The following is a 14676-nucleotide window of genomic DNA, read 5'->3' as shown; positions in this document are numbered from 1 at the left end:
AAAATATCTGAGTATAAGTGGACCTGTGCAGTTCAAACCTGTGTTGTTCACAGGTCGACTGCTGTTGTAAATCCCTCTATTTTAAAAGAAGGATTAGGGCTTCCCTGGTGGCGCAGTGGTTAAGAATCCGCCTGCCAATGCAGGGAACGCGGGTTCAAGCCCTGGTCCGGGAAGATCCCACATGCTGCGGAGCAACTAAGCCCGTGCGCCACAACTACTGGGACTGCGCTCTAGAGCCCACGAGCCACAACTACTGAAGCCCGTGCGCCTAGAGCTCATGCTCTGCAACCAAAGAAGCCACCACAATGAGAAGCCCACGCACCACAACGAAGAGTAGCCCCTGCTCGCCGCAACTAGAGAAAGTCTGTGCGCAGCAATGAAGACCCAACACAGCCAAAAATAAATAAATAAATTTATATATATATATAAAAAAAGATCTGAGGAGATGTGGGAAGCCCTGAAGGATTTCAAGTAGAAGAGACATTATTATATTTGCATTTCAAAAAAAATAAAATAAAAAAAGTAAAAGAAGGATTGTTTGAATAACTTAACCTTCTATCTTAAGACATTGGGGAAAAAAGAAAAATAAAAACTATAGCAAGCAGATGAAAGAAAATTAATAAAGATTAGAGCAGAGGTCAGTAGAATAGAGAATAGAAAAACAACTGAGAAAAATCAAAACAAAAGTTGGTTCTCTGAATAGACCAACAAAATTGACAAATCTTTACCTAGATTAACTAAGAGAAAAGGAGAGAAGGCTCAATCTGCTAAAATTAGGAATGAAAGAGGGGATATGACCACTAATCTTACAGAAAGAAGGATTATAATAGAATACTATGACCTATTATAAACCAATAAATTGGATAAATAATATGAAATGACAAATTCCTAGAAACACATAAACTACTAAAACTAACTTAAGAAAATGGGCAACCTGAATAGCTCTCTAACAAACACAGATTGAATTAATAATCAAAAATAGTATCCACAAGATAAGCTCAGTTCCAGATGGCTTCATTGATGAATTCTACCAAACATCTAAGGAAAAATAAATCCTTCACAGATTCTTCTAAAAAACAGAAGAGGAAAAGTGTCAACTCATTCTGTAAGGTCGGTATTACCCTGATATTAAAACCAAACAAAGACATCACAAGAAAACTAGAGACCAAAATGTCTTATGTATACCAATGCAAAAATTCTCAACTAAGTACTACCAACTGAATCCAGCAACATTTAAAAAGTGTTATACCCCATGACCAAGTGTTATTTATCTCAGTATGCAAGGTCGGTTTAAGACCCACAGCGAACACCATACTTAGTGGTGAAAGACTAAATGCTTTTCCCCTAAGATCAGGAACATTTGAGATGAGGAATGAGACTAAGATGCCTACAATCACTAGCACTTTTATTTAACATTATACTGAGAGTTCTAACCAGGGCAATTAAGCAAGAAAATAAAATAAAAGGCATCTAGAATAGAAAGTAAAACTATCTATTCACATATATTATGATCTTCTATATAAAAATCCAAACAAATCCACGAAAAAAGCCATTAAAATTAATAAACAAGTTCAGCTAGGAAGAAGGATACAAGATCAATTTTTTAAAAGTCAACTGTATCTCTATACATTTCCAATGACTAACTATAAATGAATTAAGAAAAAAAATTCCATTTACAATAGCATCAAAAATAATATACTTTAGGAATAAATTTAACAAAATAAGTGCAAAAGCAATACTCTGGAAACTACAAACTGTTGCTGAAAGAAATTAAACATCTAAATAAATGGAAAGACATCCCATGTTTGTGGACTGAGAGACTTATATTTACTTTGCAGGACTGTTAAAGGGATCAAATGAGACAATATGAGCAAATTTATGAATTTTAAAGTTATTGGTGGTAGTTGTTATTAATGCCTTAAGGTCCACAACCTTTGAGTCTTTCTAACTCAAATATGAGTTAAAGTGACTTCACAGCCTTTGAAATCCAAACAGTGGAGGGAGCATATGGTGAGCACTGAAGACAACTGCCTCTCATTTCATGACGTCCAGAAGCACTGTTACAACTGTGGGAGCGGCTGATCATGTAATATTCCTTTGATAAAGTTAGGGTGGAAAAAAGAACCACGAAGATTATCCAGGAACTAATTCAGGAATTTGAGAAATGCAAAACCTATACCACGTCTCAGCATGAAGGAGTTGATGAAAAAGGACCCGTACCATTTCACAAGCAACTTTCACAAACTTCTGTACAGTAAGACTGAGAAGCAGAATTTATGAAGCACAGTCTATGACATAAAAGAAGCAATCAAGTCCTTACTCATCACTCTGAAATACATGATAGAAGAGACAACACAGAATACCAAAAACGGAAAGAGCCACAGTCTGGTCTAAATCCCACAAATTCACAAAAAAGAAGACTGAAGAGATTACCAAAAATATTCGACAGAATAATCTTCAGGGCTTTGCTACAGTTTCTTTCATTTCCTCACAATGCCCCCCTTTTTGTTTCCAGCTCCTGCTTTCTAGAAAAACCTGTGGTGCATATGCATATTTTTTTAAAACTAGTTCTGTTCACAGAGGAAATTCTGAAGTAAAGAGAAATCAAATACTTAAAGTATTCATTACCTTGAGAAAATCAGAGCTGACTCCTATGTAATTTAAGCATCCTTGAGCAATCCTCTGCTAATCCTCAGTATATAAAAGAAGTAGAACAAGATCTTCTTAAAATGTTATTTTAATCAGTGTTTCTATGTCATTCCTCAAGTATCGGTTATCTTTTTTTTTTTTTTTTTTTGTGGTACGCGGGCCTCTCACTGTTGTGGCTTCTCCCGCTGCGGAGCCCAGGTTCCGGACGCGCAGGCTCAGCGGCCATGGCTCACGGGCCCAGCCGCTCCGCGGCATTTGGGATCCTCCCGGAGCGGGGCACAAACCCGTGTCCCCTGCATCGGCAGGCGGACTCTCAACCACTGCGCCACCAGGGAAGCCCCCGTATCGGTTATCTCATTGTGCATCTGTGAGAGCACAAATATGAGTATGTTCTTCTGCCACACCTCAGCAGAAATTCCAAAAGCTGCTCTTCAAGGTACCTTCTCACCTCCTCTCTAAATAACAACTCCTAAAGGCAATTTATCTCCTCTCTTTTGTGAGTGTTTATCCATGGTCGACAGCATAACAAGTTTCAGTGTAGTGCATACTTAGGCTGTAGTCCTGGTTTACTGCTGTTTTGCTCTAGCAAGTTTCAGTTTTTGTTTCCCTGTGTAATAAAAAGATCAGGCTCTAAAATTCTATAAATCGCCTTTTAACATTGCTACGCAAGGAGGCATATTGTACACACACCAAGTGGTAAGCACAGTGTTGTGGAAAGAGTAGAATTAAACAGACCTGAATTCAAATTCCCTCTGACATCTATGACTTGTCTGGCATTGGGCAAATTCTTTACCCTCAGAGACCTTTTTTCTTATTTGCTATCTACCTATTATGACCAGCAAACAAAAGAATATAAATAATGTATAAAAATAATAATGGATGAAAAGTGCCCAGCAATATAATGTTGTATGTCAATTGTAGCTCAATTTTTTTGAAAAGTGCTTAGCACAGTATGCCCTCAATAAGTGATCCGTTCCCACTTACCAGCAAGTTTCCACTCCTGAAAGTTCTTCTCTCTTAATACTTTTTTGATTGTTTCTAAACAGACTTCACTGACTAGACAGGAATTTTGTTTTTAACAAATTAGTAGTAATTTCATTCAAACATATTCATAGCTACTTTGTAAGAGTGCATGTAGGATGACAATTTAGAACCAGCAGAAAATGTATCCAGTGGTGCACACAGCCTTAAGTGTAGGTACGTCGTGTACCATACAAAACTAAAATACAGCTACAACAGAACATTAGCTACAAAAGAGGCACCCTCATTTTGCTAGGGGAAACTGACATCACGTGAACCAAATGCTTCCACTTCTTTACCACCTTTGGGGGTCAGAGTTCCCACTGCTGCTCAGCAAAATACATAGAAAACAATCAAATTATGAGTAAAGTTTTTTTCCAAAGAAGATAACATGTGCTTTTTTTCCCCACTGAAATTCCAAGTGACTTTCACTTGAGGAAAGAAAACAAGGTAGAACACTCAAACACCATTCTGCATATTTACAATATGCATATGATCACAAAGCAAAACCTTTGTCTCAGTCATGAAAAACAGCCCCACAGAGTACACTCTAGTATAAAAAGTAGTCACAGGCTCATTAACGGTAGCATTCACACAATGCTTCACAAATGGTGAAGGTGGTGCTTCACCACCTCATGGCTCTGACCTGTCAACTCTGGCATTTGCTCCCTGTGAGAGGGATCCTTCTAACTCACAGTTACTTACAATCATCACATATCTGACAATTGTGCAGGAAGCAACATTATTCATTTCTAAGCAGTAAACTTACTTAGCCTTGTTTAAATTTAAAATTCACTTTCGGTTTTAACACACAAGAGCCTTTTAAAAACACTTTTTTTTAACATAGTAATCTAAGCGTGTGGATATAAAAATTGATCCTTTCTCCATATGAAAATAAACTTTAGCGATTCTCTTTATCTTCCCGCACCTAAGAGCCAGTGCCTCAAAGACCCTCCTGAATATGTTGCTCCAGCACTTCCTGTGTCACTTAAGGGAAAAGATGCTCTCTTTAAATAGGAAGAGAAAAACTATGCAGTAAGGACTCAAAGAGGCTATCTTGATTGTAACGCCAAATCACTGCCCCGCAAAGTCAAGATTATGAAAGGTTCTCTTGGCTGGGTTTTTTTAGAACTCCCAGCGACAAGGCGCAATCCCGGGCTGCGACGTTTCCCGTGTCACCGCTGGCTGGCCCGAGGGATAAGCCGGAAAAGGTGAGCAACATACCTGGAGGAAGCTGCAAATTAGCAGGCAACTGGATTGTTGTGGTGTTGGGTGCTTTCACAGCGACAATCTGAGGAGCTGGCAGACGAGGGCCGCTGCTGAGTTTAGGAAGAGCACTGACAGGAGCCACTTTAGTCACCAGGGTCCCCACGGGGGACCGCAGCGGCTGGGACGCCGTGGACTCCACGCAGACACTGACAGGAGCCTTAGTCACGGCGCCCAAGGCCACCGGAGTGCTCTCCACCCGGACGGGCAGAGCCGCGGCGGGGGCCATGGTCACGGTCCCGGAGGCGCCCACACCGGCGGGGGGAGCGGCGCCGGCCGGTTCTGTGAGGCCCGCGGGCATCCCCAGGTGGATCAGCGGCAGCTGAGGCGCCGCCGTTCCGGGAGCACAGGCGAGGGGACGCTTGACAAGCGGCAGCCGACTCCAGTGCAGTTCCGGTTCCACAGCATCGCTAGGGAGAGGCGCCGGGGCCGCCACACGAGTCAGTGACCGGCGCCGGCCGGGCAGCGGGACCCCGGCGTCCCGGACCTTCCTCCAGTCCGCGCGGCCCCGCCGGCAGCCACACCTGCTCGGCCGCTCTCCGCTTCCTCAGCGGTGCTCACACGTGCGCCGGCTCAACCCGGCCCCTCAGCCTCGCGACCAGAGGCAGCGGAGCCCGGCTGCGCGGCTCCCGGAAGGGCGTCACTTCGGCTCCCACCTTCCACCAAAACTCTGCGCGGCGGATTCCCCCGCCAGAAATTTCAAAACTACAAACCCAGAGCAGTCCAAAGCCCCCTACGCGCGCTCCGCACTGCCCCTCCGCGCAACCACGCCAGCCATGTTTATATAGCCACGCGGAGACCGCGCGCACGCGCACCAGCCGCTGCCGCTGCCCCGGGCTTCCCCCAGAATCCGGCCGCGTGATTGGCCACAGACTGGAATCGCGCTCGTGACGTCAGTAGGGACGGCTCCAGAGGGCGTTAGAATCCGCCTCTGAATCCTGAGGAAGGAGGGGCGAGTTGCCAAAAATCTACCACGTGGGGAGGCCAGACAGCGCTTGGAAAACTGCGGCATCCGCGTTCTGCTCTCTCCTTGGTATCCCCAGTTGCGTGTTCCTTGAAGAGCCGGACTATACTTTCCACAGTCTTCTACTTTTTAAGGAAACAGTGTGGAGGACCGATTTCAGAGAACGGTAACAAAGTAAGAACTCAATCACGCTTCCTCACTGTTTTTCTGCGGGCTTGGATGTATAGCGTCGTTAGAATGAGCATTGCATTTGACACTGTGAAAAAAAACTTCCATTTCTTTCTTTTAAATGGTTAAGCATGGCGTATAATTTTACAGTCTGTAAAATGTGCCTATTTTCGTATAATTAATTTAGGGTTGAGCTGCCCCAAGGGAAAAATCTCTTTCTTCCTCGGCGTTGCTGTAGATGTCTCTGTCACCTCTGAGCTTATTTAAGTTGTTTACGTGTCTGTCTGCTTGAAAACTGGGACAGTGTCTTTTGATTCCTACATCCTCAGATTCTAGCGCTTAGATTTTAAGTGCAATGCTAGATATTCTTTGAATAAGTGAAAAGAGTGTGGCAAATGAATCAATATTACAAGTCAAATATGGGAAAGCTTGCCCCTTAGAGATCTAATCAGAGAAGATGCCTTGATTTCAGACTGTTCTAATATTATATATTTGTAGGAACCGACACTATACTGAATGAGATAGATTATGCAGGTAGGCAGGCAACGTGACGTTTACAGCTTCTAGTTCTCTCCCTCCCTGTCTCTTCCAACGGACAGGATCTACTCACAGTCCTCACACATCACTGCGTTTGCCATCTGCCACATCTCAGTCAGTCCAAATCAAGAACCCATCTCATGACCCAAATCAATCGCAACTCCCCATTTTATGAGGACTTACTTGATCACTTACCTTACAGAAAACCCCTCCAAGTGGAGTTGAAGAGAGGAAAACTAAATTTATTGAGCACCTTTTAAGTGCTGGTCTTAGGAGATACCTTTCTTTCTTTCTTCTTTCTTTCTTTCTCTCTCTTTCTCTCCCGCCCTCTCTTTCTTTCTTTACCACCTCATTTTACTGACTTAAAAACTGTAAGAGTAATTTATCCGTGAAGCTGGGAATCTAACCAGTCTGTATGAAGCCAAAGTACATCTCTTTCCACTACTCCACAAATGTCTGATTCATCTTATATCCTCCATTGCCACTGGCAAAATGCCTCGCACAGAAAAGGTATTTAATAAATATTTGCTAAGTGAATGAATTAAATGGAGCCATGCAACATTTTCAGCGAAGCAAAACCATCTAGTGGATTTGAATCTTAGACCTGCTCTTTACTAGATGGGCAAATTGTTTAGCCTTGGTTTTTCTCTCTCCGTGTAGTATAGTTCGGTGAATGCTAGAGGAAGGAAGGCTCAGAAGTTTGCTCTGAGAACTACCCTTTTCTAAACTTCCATTAAACCCCACCTCCAACTCACATACTTTATTTAGGTATGTAAATAACCTCTATCAAGTTACTAAGAGGCTTGACTTGAGGAAGTATACTTTCTCTTTAAGGTGACCTTAAACATTTTTCTTTTATGTTTGCTTTATAATTTGCTTTGCTAATGGGAACTTTAATTTTCTAGTTGAAAAAAATATACTCCTCCTTACCCAGCACTTGTCCTGATATTTGGAGTTTAGCAATAATTATGTTTATTACATTTCCTTCCTATAGAAACTTATAATAATAAAATAGGATACATAGGAAGGCAAAATGCATTCTGTCTCTATGTAAGAAAAGAAAAAATGTAGGGGGAAGATTGTATCTTGATTTTATTAGATTTATCTGTTAAAATATTTGTAAAATTAAAGATGTTGAAAAATACTTAATCATTTACCTTCTGTCTTAGTCCAGAGTACTAATCCCATTCATGAGGGTTCCACTGTCATGATTTTACACCTCCCAAAAGCCCCACCTACTAATACCATCACCTTTGGGAATTAGGATTTCAAAATACGAATTTGGGGGAGACAAAAACATTCAGATTATAGCGCCTTCTAAATGAGGGACTAAGTCATTAATTGTCCAAATATTCTGCTTATCAACTCAGGTAATAAAACAAAATTGAACAAATACAAAATTTATGTTCTGAATATTTTACTATTTTACATACAAACACACACAAACATAATTTAACTAGGGTACAGTTATCAAGTGGACAATGTAAGTTATTCTTATTGTCCATTTGATTTTCCAAGTACATACAGTGTCTTCACAAAATGAATAAAAGTTTACTACTCTAGAATTTAAGTAGGAAACCTTCTTTATCAGTGAAATGAGACCAGCTGAAAAATCTGCTGGAGAAAACATAACTGTTTGACTAAGATGGCTATGGCCTCAGCTTCAAAGCGAGCCAGGAACAACTGTGTGCCTTCAAGTTCTATACCTTGAACCTAGTCCAGTATCTATGTTTTGCATCAGAGCATTTAAATACTTTCTGCAACAGAACACCACTCTGTCATTCCTTTCCTCTTAAAGGAATGTGACTCGAACTTTGTTTTGGCTGCACCATGTGGCTTGCAGGATCTTAGTTCCCCAGTCAGGGACCGAACCTGGGCTCCCGGCACAGAGTCCTAACCACTAGACCACCAGGGAATTCCTGTGGTCCAGACTCTTAAAGAGTTTTGACTTCATGAATGATTTCCATTTTTGGTGGCTTCATTAAAGATTCATTGATGTTTGAGACACTTTTTAAAATTTTTAGTGTTTGAAATCTTGCTCTTAGAAGAAGTGAATGCAGCTGAATGATCCTAACATAAGAGATCCATTCACACTATGGAATATTAATTAGCGTTAAGATTTACACATTTAGGGACTTCCCTAGTGGCTCAGTGGTTAAGAATCCACCTGCCAATGCAGGGGACACTGGTTCAAGCCCTGGTCTGGGAAGATCCCACATGCTGCAGAGCAACTAGGCCCATGTGCCACAACTACTGAGCCTGCGCTCTAGAGCCCGTGGGCCACAACTATTGAGCCCGTGGGCCACAACTACAGATGCCTAGAGCCCTGCTCCGCAATAAGAGAGGCTGCCGCAATGAGAAGCCCACGCACCGCAACAAAGCGTTGTCCCCACTCGCTGCAACTAGAGAAGGCCCACGCGCAGCAACAAAGATCCAACTCAACCAAAAATAAATAAATAAATAAAATTTATTTTTTAAAAAAAGAGAGATTTACACATTCAGAGGTACATTTATGGAAAAATGATCATGGTATATTGTTAAAATTTTAAAAAGGAGGTTATAAAATAGTATGCAAAGTATGACTCCATTTTTTTGTAAATTAAAACAAATTTTTAACCAATAAGCAGATTAGATATATACTCAGAAGAAAATCTAGATTATACACCAAACCCTTAACAGAGGACATCTCTATTTGGAGATACTCTAAGCGATCCTTTTTTTTTTTTTTAATTTTTATTGAAGTATAGTTGCTTTACAAGTGTTAGTTTCTACTGTACAGCAAAGTGAATCAGCGCTATGTATACATATATCCCCTTGGTTTTGGATTTCCTTCCCATTTAGATCACCGTGGAGCATTGAGTAGAGTTCCCTGTACTATGCAGTAGGTTCTCATTAGTTAACTAAGTGATCTTTTTTAAAAAAAATTCTGTGTATTTTCTAATTCTTTTAATAATGAATGAATAGTATTTACATAGTCAAAAATTAACACAAGCTTTTTCTTAAAATATGTATTCTTAGTAACAATTGAAATCTGTAAACACAGCTAAGTACTGCCTAGTCTCCTTCGCATAGCATCCAAGAAACTTCACTGAACTTCACCAAGCTGGGAACCTTCCACTGGCCTATAGGTAACTATGGGAATTTCCCAAATATCCCAAACTTTCTCTCAACTTTATGCCTTTTCATACATTGGTTCACATCCCTTCAAAGACCTTCCCCATCTGAAACATGTTCTACCTGGCCAATTCCTGTTTGGCCTTCAACAGGCTACAGCCTACACTGGATGACTTCAGTGCCTCTTTTGTCTCCCATAGCACATTGTAGTATCTGAGTTGTTTTTCTTGTCTATCCTCTCTCACTAAATTGTGAACTTCCTGATAGCTGAGACTGTGTCATGTTCATCTCAGAACCAGAAGAGAGAATCTAATACATAGTAGAAAGACAAAGAGTACTTCTCCTACTCCTATTCCAATCCCAACCTCTAGACTGGCTACCAGGGGCAGGAATTCTGTCTTGTCTGTGTATTCCTGGTGTCTAATAGGAGGGTAATATTTCAGCTTTCTGTTCTCAGTCTATACTTTCCTTGGGTGATAACACTCACTTCCATGGCTTAATTTCTAGCTATATGTTTATGACTTCCAGATCTATCTATCTTTGGCCCAGTTTCTCTCCTGGTTTCCAGACTTATGTAGACAGCTGCCTACTGTCTTCACCTGGATGTCCCACAGGTTCAAACTAAACTTATTCTGCCATCTTCAAACCTGCTTTTTCTTCTATGATCCTATTTCAGTGAACCAATGAACCCCTTTCCAGTTGCCGAAGATGTAAAATTAGGAACTGACCTTGAGTTTTCCCTCTTTTTCACCCCTGTTTCAATCAGTCTTAGATCCTGTCAATCCCAGTATCATATCTGTAATATCTCTGAAATCCATCGACTTCTCTCATTCCCACCATCACTCTTCTTCTAGTTCACACCCCCCCAAATACTTCAGTTTATATTTCCTAAAAACAAGAACTTATATAACCACAGTACAATTAACAAAAGTAGGAAATTTAACATTGATACAACTATTTAGTCAGCAGATCTTTAATCAACAGATCTTTTTCAATTTTGTCCCAATAATGTTTTTTATAGCAAATTTTTTTCTAATCCAGGATCCAATCCAGAATCATTCATTGCATACAGTTTTATATCTCTTCTGTCTCCTTCAGTGTAGAACAGTTCTCTGCCTTTCTTTTTCATGATATTGCCAGTTTTGGAAAAAACAGGCCCTTTATTTTGTAGAATGTCTTCAGTTGGGTTTGTTTGTTGTTTCCTCATGATCAGACTCAGGTTATGCATTTTGACAGGAATACTGCATGAGTGATGTTATGTCCTCTGTGTCACATTAGGAGATACATTATGTAAGTTTATGTTATTACTGTTTACCTTAAATTTGATCACTTGTTTATATTGGTATACGCCAAGTTTCTCACCATAAAGTTAACTATTTTTCCTCTTTGTATTTAATAACCAGTGTGGTGGGACATATTTTGAGACTATATAAATATCTTGTTCTTCATCAAGCTTTGCCTTATTAATTTTAGCATCCATTAATGACTTGGCTGAATCAATTATTACTATGATGGCCACAAAATAGTGATTTTTTAAAACTCATTTCTTCTACATTATTGTTTGACATTCTACTGAAAGAAATAGTTTTCCCATTTCTCTTATGTATGTATCAGCATGGATTCATGCATTCTTTTTTAGTCAATGGGCTATGATCAGTAATTGCCATCACTTATTTTGATTCTCAAATTGTCTGAGATTTGGACAGTAAGAACTCCTTTTTAAGTTGTTTCCTGTATCCTTTTGATGTACCCCCATCATTTTCTGAGTAATGTACATTCTTAAAAGACCATTCTAGTTATTATATGGAGAATGGACTTGGGGAAGGCAAAAGAAGCAACAAAGAAACTAGTTGGATGGCTCTTGCGGGTGAAAGATGATGGCGGCTTGAAATAAGTTGGTAGCAGTGGACAGATTTGAAGTATATCTTGGAGGTAAAAATCTGTGGGTGTTAGTGGTAAATTGAGTAAAGTAGCTTAGGGAGTGAAAGGTGTTAAGAATGACTCACGTTTCTAGCTTGAGAAATTGGGTGGATGGTGATTGCATTCACAGTCATGGGGAAGATTGGAGATGGAGCAGCTCTGATGGAAAAGATCAAGAGTTCAAGAAAGATCAAATGGAACTTGAAAGTGAAACAAAAACTAGGCTTTATATTATCTTTCTACCTGCACTTCTTGACAGTATAGATTATACTTGAAGTAATGGGAGTAAATGTTATCATGGAAGGAGAGCAGGTGCAGTAAAGAGAGAAGAACCCATATCAAACCTCAGCATTTCATGGTAGCATAGAAAAAGAAGCCAATAAAAGGAACTAGAGAAGGAGGAGAGGCTGGAGAGATAGGGGGAAAAACCAAAAAGGGTGAAGTCAGGAAGCCAAGGCAAAAAAAATCAAAACAGGTGAAGTCAGGAAGCCAAGATAAAAGTGTTGAACTAGGTGAAATGCTGAGAGGTCACATTTCAATTTGCCTCTTCTAGCATGATGCTTGATGAAGACAGGGATCTTTTGTTGTTGTTCACTATTATACCCATATATATGGGCCAATGCCTGGCCCATAGTAGGTGTTTCATAAATATTTTTGACTGAATGAATGAATTTGTAGATCATGTGTTTCTGTAGTGTTATCACATTAATTAGATATAATGTCCAGGAAAATGTTGAATAATAACAATTATATGCTTCCTAGTCTTGTTCTTTTTTTTTTGGCCGTGCAGCATGCCAGATCTGTAGGATCCTAGTTTCCCACTCAGGGATCAAACCCGTGCCCCCTGCAGTGGAAGCATGGAGTCCTATCCACTGGACTGCCAGGAAAGTCCCAAGATGAAGGCTTTGACATCACGTCAGCTCAGGGCCATGTTTTGTTTTTTTGGTTTTTTTTTTGCTGCCATCAAACATGGAGGTGCTGGGAGTTGAACCCAGGGCCTTGTGCATGCTAAGCACGCATTCTACCACTGAGCTACACCTCCCCTTGAGTTCCTAGTCTTGTTCTTGATGTAATATTTCCTCAAGTGGTTTAATTGTTTGATGTTTGCCTCTCCAAAACAAAAATTTGTGGTTTCTTGCATCATTAATAACTTTCCATGCCCCCCACCCCGTCACCATATGCCCCGCCTCTCCCCCACTGTCTCCGGAGTAAAACCCAAACTTAGAATAGAAGTCCCATCGTGATGTGACCGCTGGTTGGCATCACTTCTTGCTACCACCTCCCTTTTCCCACATCTTCTTGTGGTGCCATGCTCCTCTTGCCAGGCAAAGAGGTGGGGGAAGAACTTTCCCAAGGAAGTCTTCTTTGACCCCCTCCCCAGCAAAACCCCCCATTATGTTTGTTTTCCTCTTGGTTGATCCTCCTAGTAGATTCTCCTAGTATATTCCTTACCTCACTGTTTCTCTTGAGACTCTAAGTTTCTTTCAGAAAGGTCTGTTATTTTACTGTTTTAACCTGCAGTTTCTGACACAGTATGGTGAGGTTTTGTGGTAGGAAGGAAGGAAGGAAGTCAAGGTCCCAGGCAAAACAGCTAAAACCTTTCACCCACCATCACCTCTCTGTTTCCAGGTATTCTTCCCACAGACTCTGTCCTCTAAGTTTCAACAAATTCTTCATTATAGCTTTCCTATACTGTCAAGTAATCCCAGCTAATGTATTTCATTTTAATTACATTGTTAACTGATAAGGTGTGATTCTTTTCTTTTTTAATTTTATTTATTTATTTATTTTTTTGGTCTTTTTTTATTTTTTAAGAAACTTCTGAATGAGAAAAAAGTTTCAAGTTTTCAGGACTTAAAAGTTGTCGACCTCACCATCTCCTAAAGCTTTATGTACGTTAGATCTGGGTTTAAATTCAGATTTGCAATGTGCATTTGTATATCAAAACTCTGAGAAGACTTGCAATAAAGCAACTGTTTTTCAACCTTTTCATCTCAGGAAACTTTAATACTATTAAAACTTACTGAAGACCCCTAAAATCTTTTGTCTGTGTGGATTGTATCTATCAATATTTACCATGTTAGAAGTTAAAACTGAGAAAAGTATAAATTATTTATTTATGGGTCCATTTAAAAATACCAATAAAAGCCTCACTACATGTTATATTAGCTAGGGTCCATTCAGGGGACAGATATCACATCAATTTTTTGAAGAGGGAAAATTTAATATAAAAAATTGTTAGCTACTAGAAGGTGGTTAGATTCTGAAAGGAGTAGAATAGGACTGACTCTAAGGCATCCTTAGAGTAGCAGATGCAAAAAAGCATCGATACCCTCCAGCTAGAGGGAGAATGGGCATTAAGAGAACCAGGGATTAGGAGAGGAACAGTCCCCATGGCTGAGATTCAGACCTCCTCCAAGGGGGCATGGAGCACACAGCCTGGCAGTGATGAAGAAACTTGCCAGATGAAATGGGCCATTGCTGGTCTATAAAGCCACCGAAGGTGGGGAAAGCATGGCCTGCGGGTGTAACTGGAGTTATCTGTACTTCATTAACAGCGGAGTACCAGAATCCATAAGCCAAATAGTTACCTGTTGCTGTGGCTCTGCAGTGTGACTTCAGTGCCCTCTGTTGGTGAAGTTTAGCATTTCACTAGCTGGCAAAGGAGAAATGTTACCAGGGTCCAGCTCTGCTATCACAAAAGAGGGCAAAGAAGGGCAGATTTGTAGCTGAGAGTCAAGAAATTGATAATTAGCACACATAATACCATAAATATTTTATAATATTTCATAAATATTTTAAATGAAAAATAGCTATAGTTTTCTCAGCCAGAGATGCCCACATTCTAGTAGGAGATACAAGTGTGAAACAATTATAGACAGTATGAGACAGGTCGCAACAAAGAGCTTTGGAGACACAGAGGTTGGGCCTCTAATCAAGCCCGAGGAAAGGCTTCTTGGAGAGGGCTACCTGTGGTGAGTCATAAGAAGTTTCCAGAGTCAGCTCAATCGATGAAAAGGAGGAGGAGAAAAGTCTTT

General features: G+C 40.4%; 1 protein-coding gene and 1 non-coding gene across 3 annotated transcripts in view; both read right to left on the bottom strand.

The window, feature by feature from the left end:
* TAF4B (TATA-box binding protein associated factor 4b) overlaps positions 1–5701 on the bottom strand; it is a 119065-nt gene extending 113364 nt beyond the window's left edge. For both annotated transcript variants that reach the window (XM_024121028.2, XM_028480280.2), the window contains exon 1: positions 4894–5701. In XM_024121028.2, coding sequence (XP_023976796.1) covers positions 4894–5236 — 343 coding nt within the window. In that variant the 5' untranslated portion in view covers positions 5237–5701. The remainder of the gene's footprint in view (positions 1–4893) is intronic.
* A 6907-nt stretch (positions 5702–12608) lies between these two features.
* On the bottom strand, positions 12609–12680 carry TRNAA-AGC (transfer RNA alanine (anticodon AGC)). Its single transcript has one exon. It is a non-coding gene; the product is annotated as a tRNA-Ala (tRNA).
* Between the last annotated feature and the right edge of the window lie 1996 nt (positions 12681–14676).

This window comes from Physeter macrocephalus, chromosome 19, assembly GCF_002837175.3.
Source record: "Physeter macrocephalus isolate SW-GA chromosome 19, ASM283717v5, whole genome shotgun sequence".
In the NCBI taxonomy this organism is placed as follows: domain Eukaryota; kingdom Metazoa; phylum Chordata; class Mammalia; order Artiodactyla; family Physeteridae; genus Physeter; species Physeter macrocephalus.
This window is presented reverse-complemented; position numbering and strand designations above follow the sequence as displayed.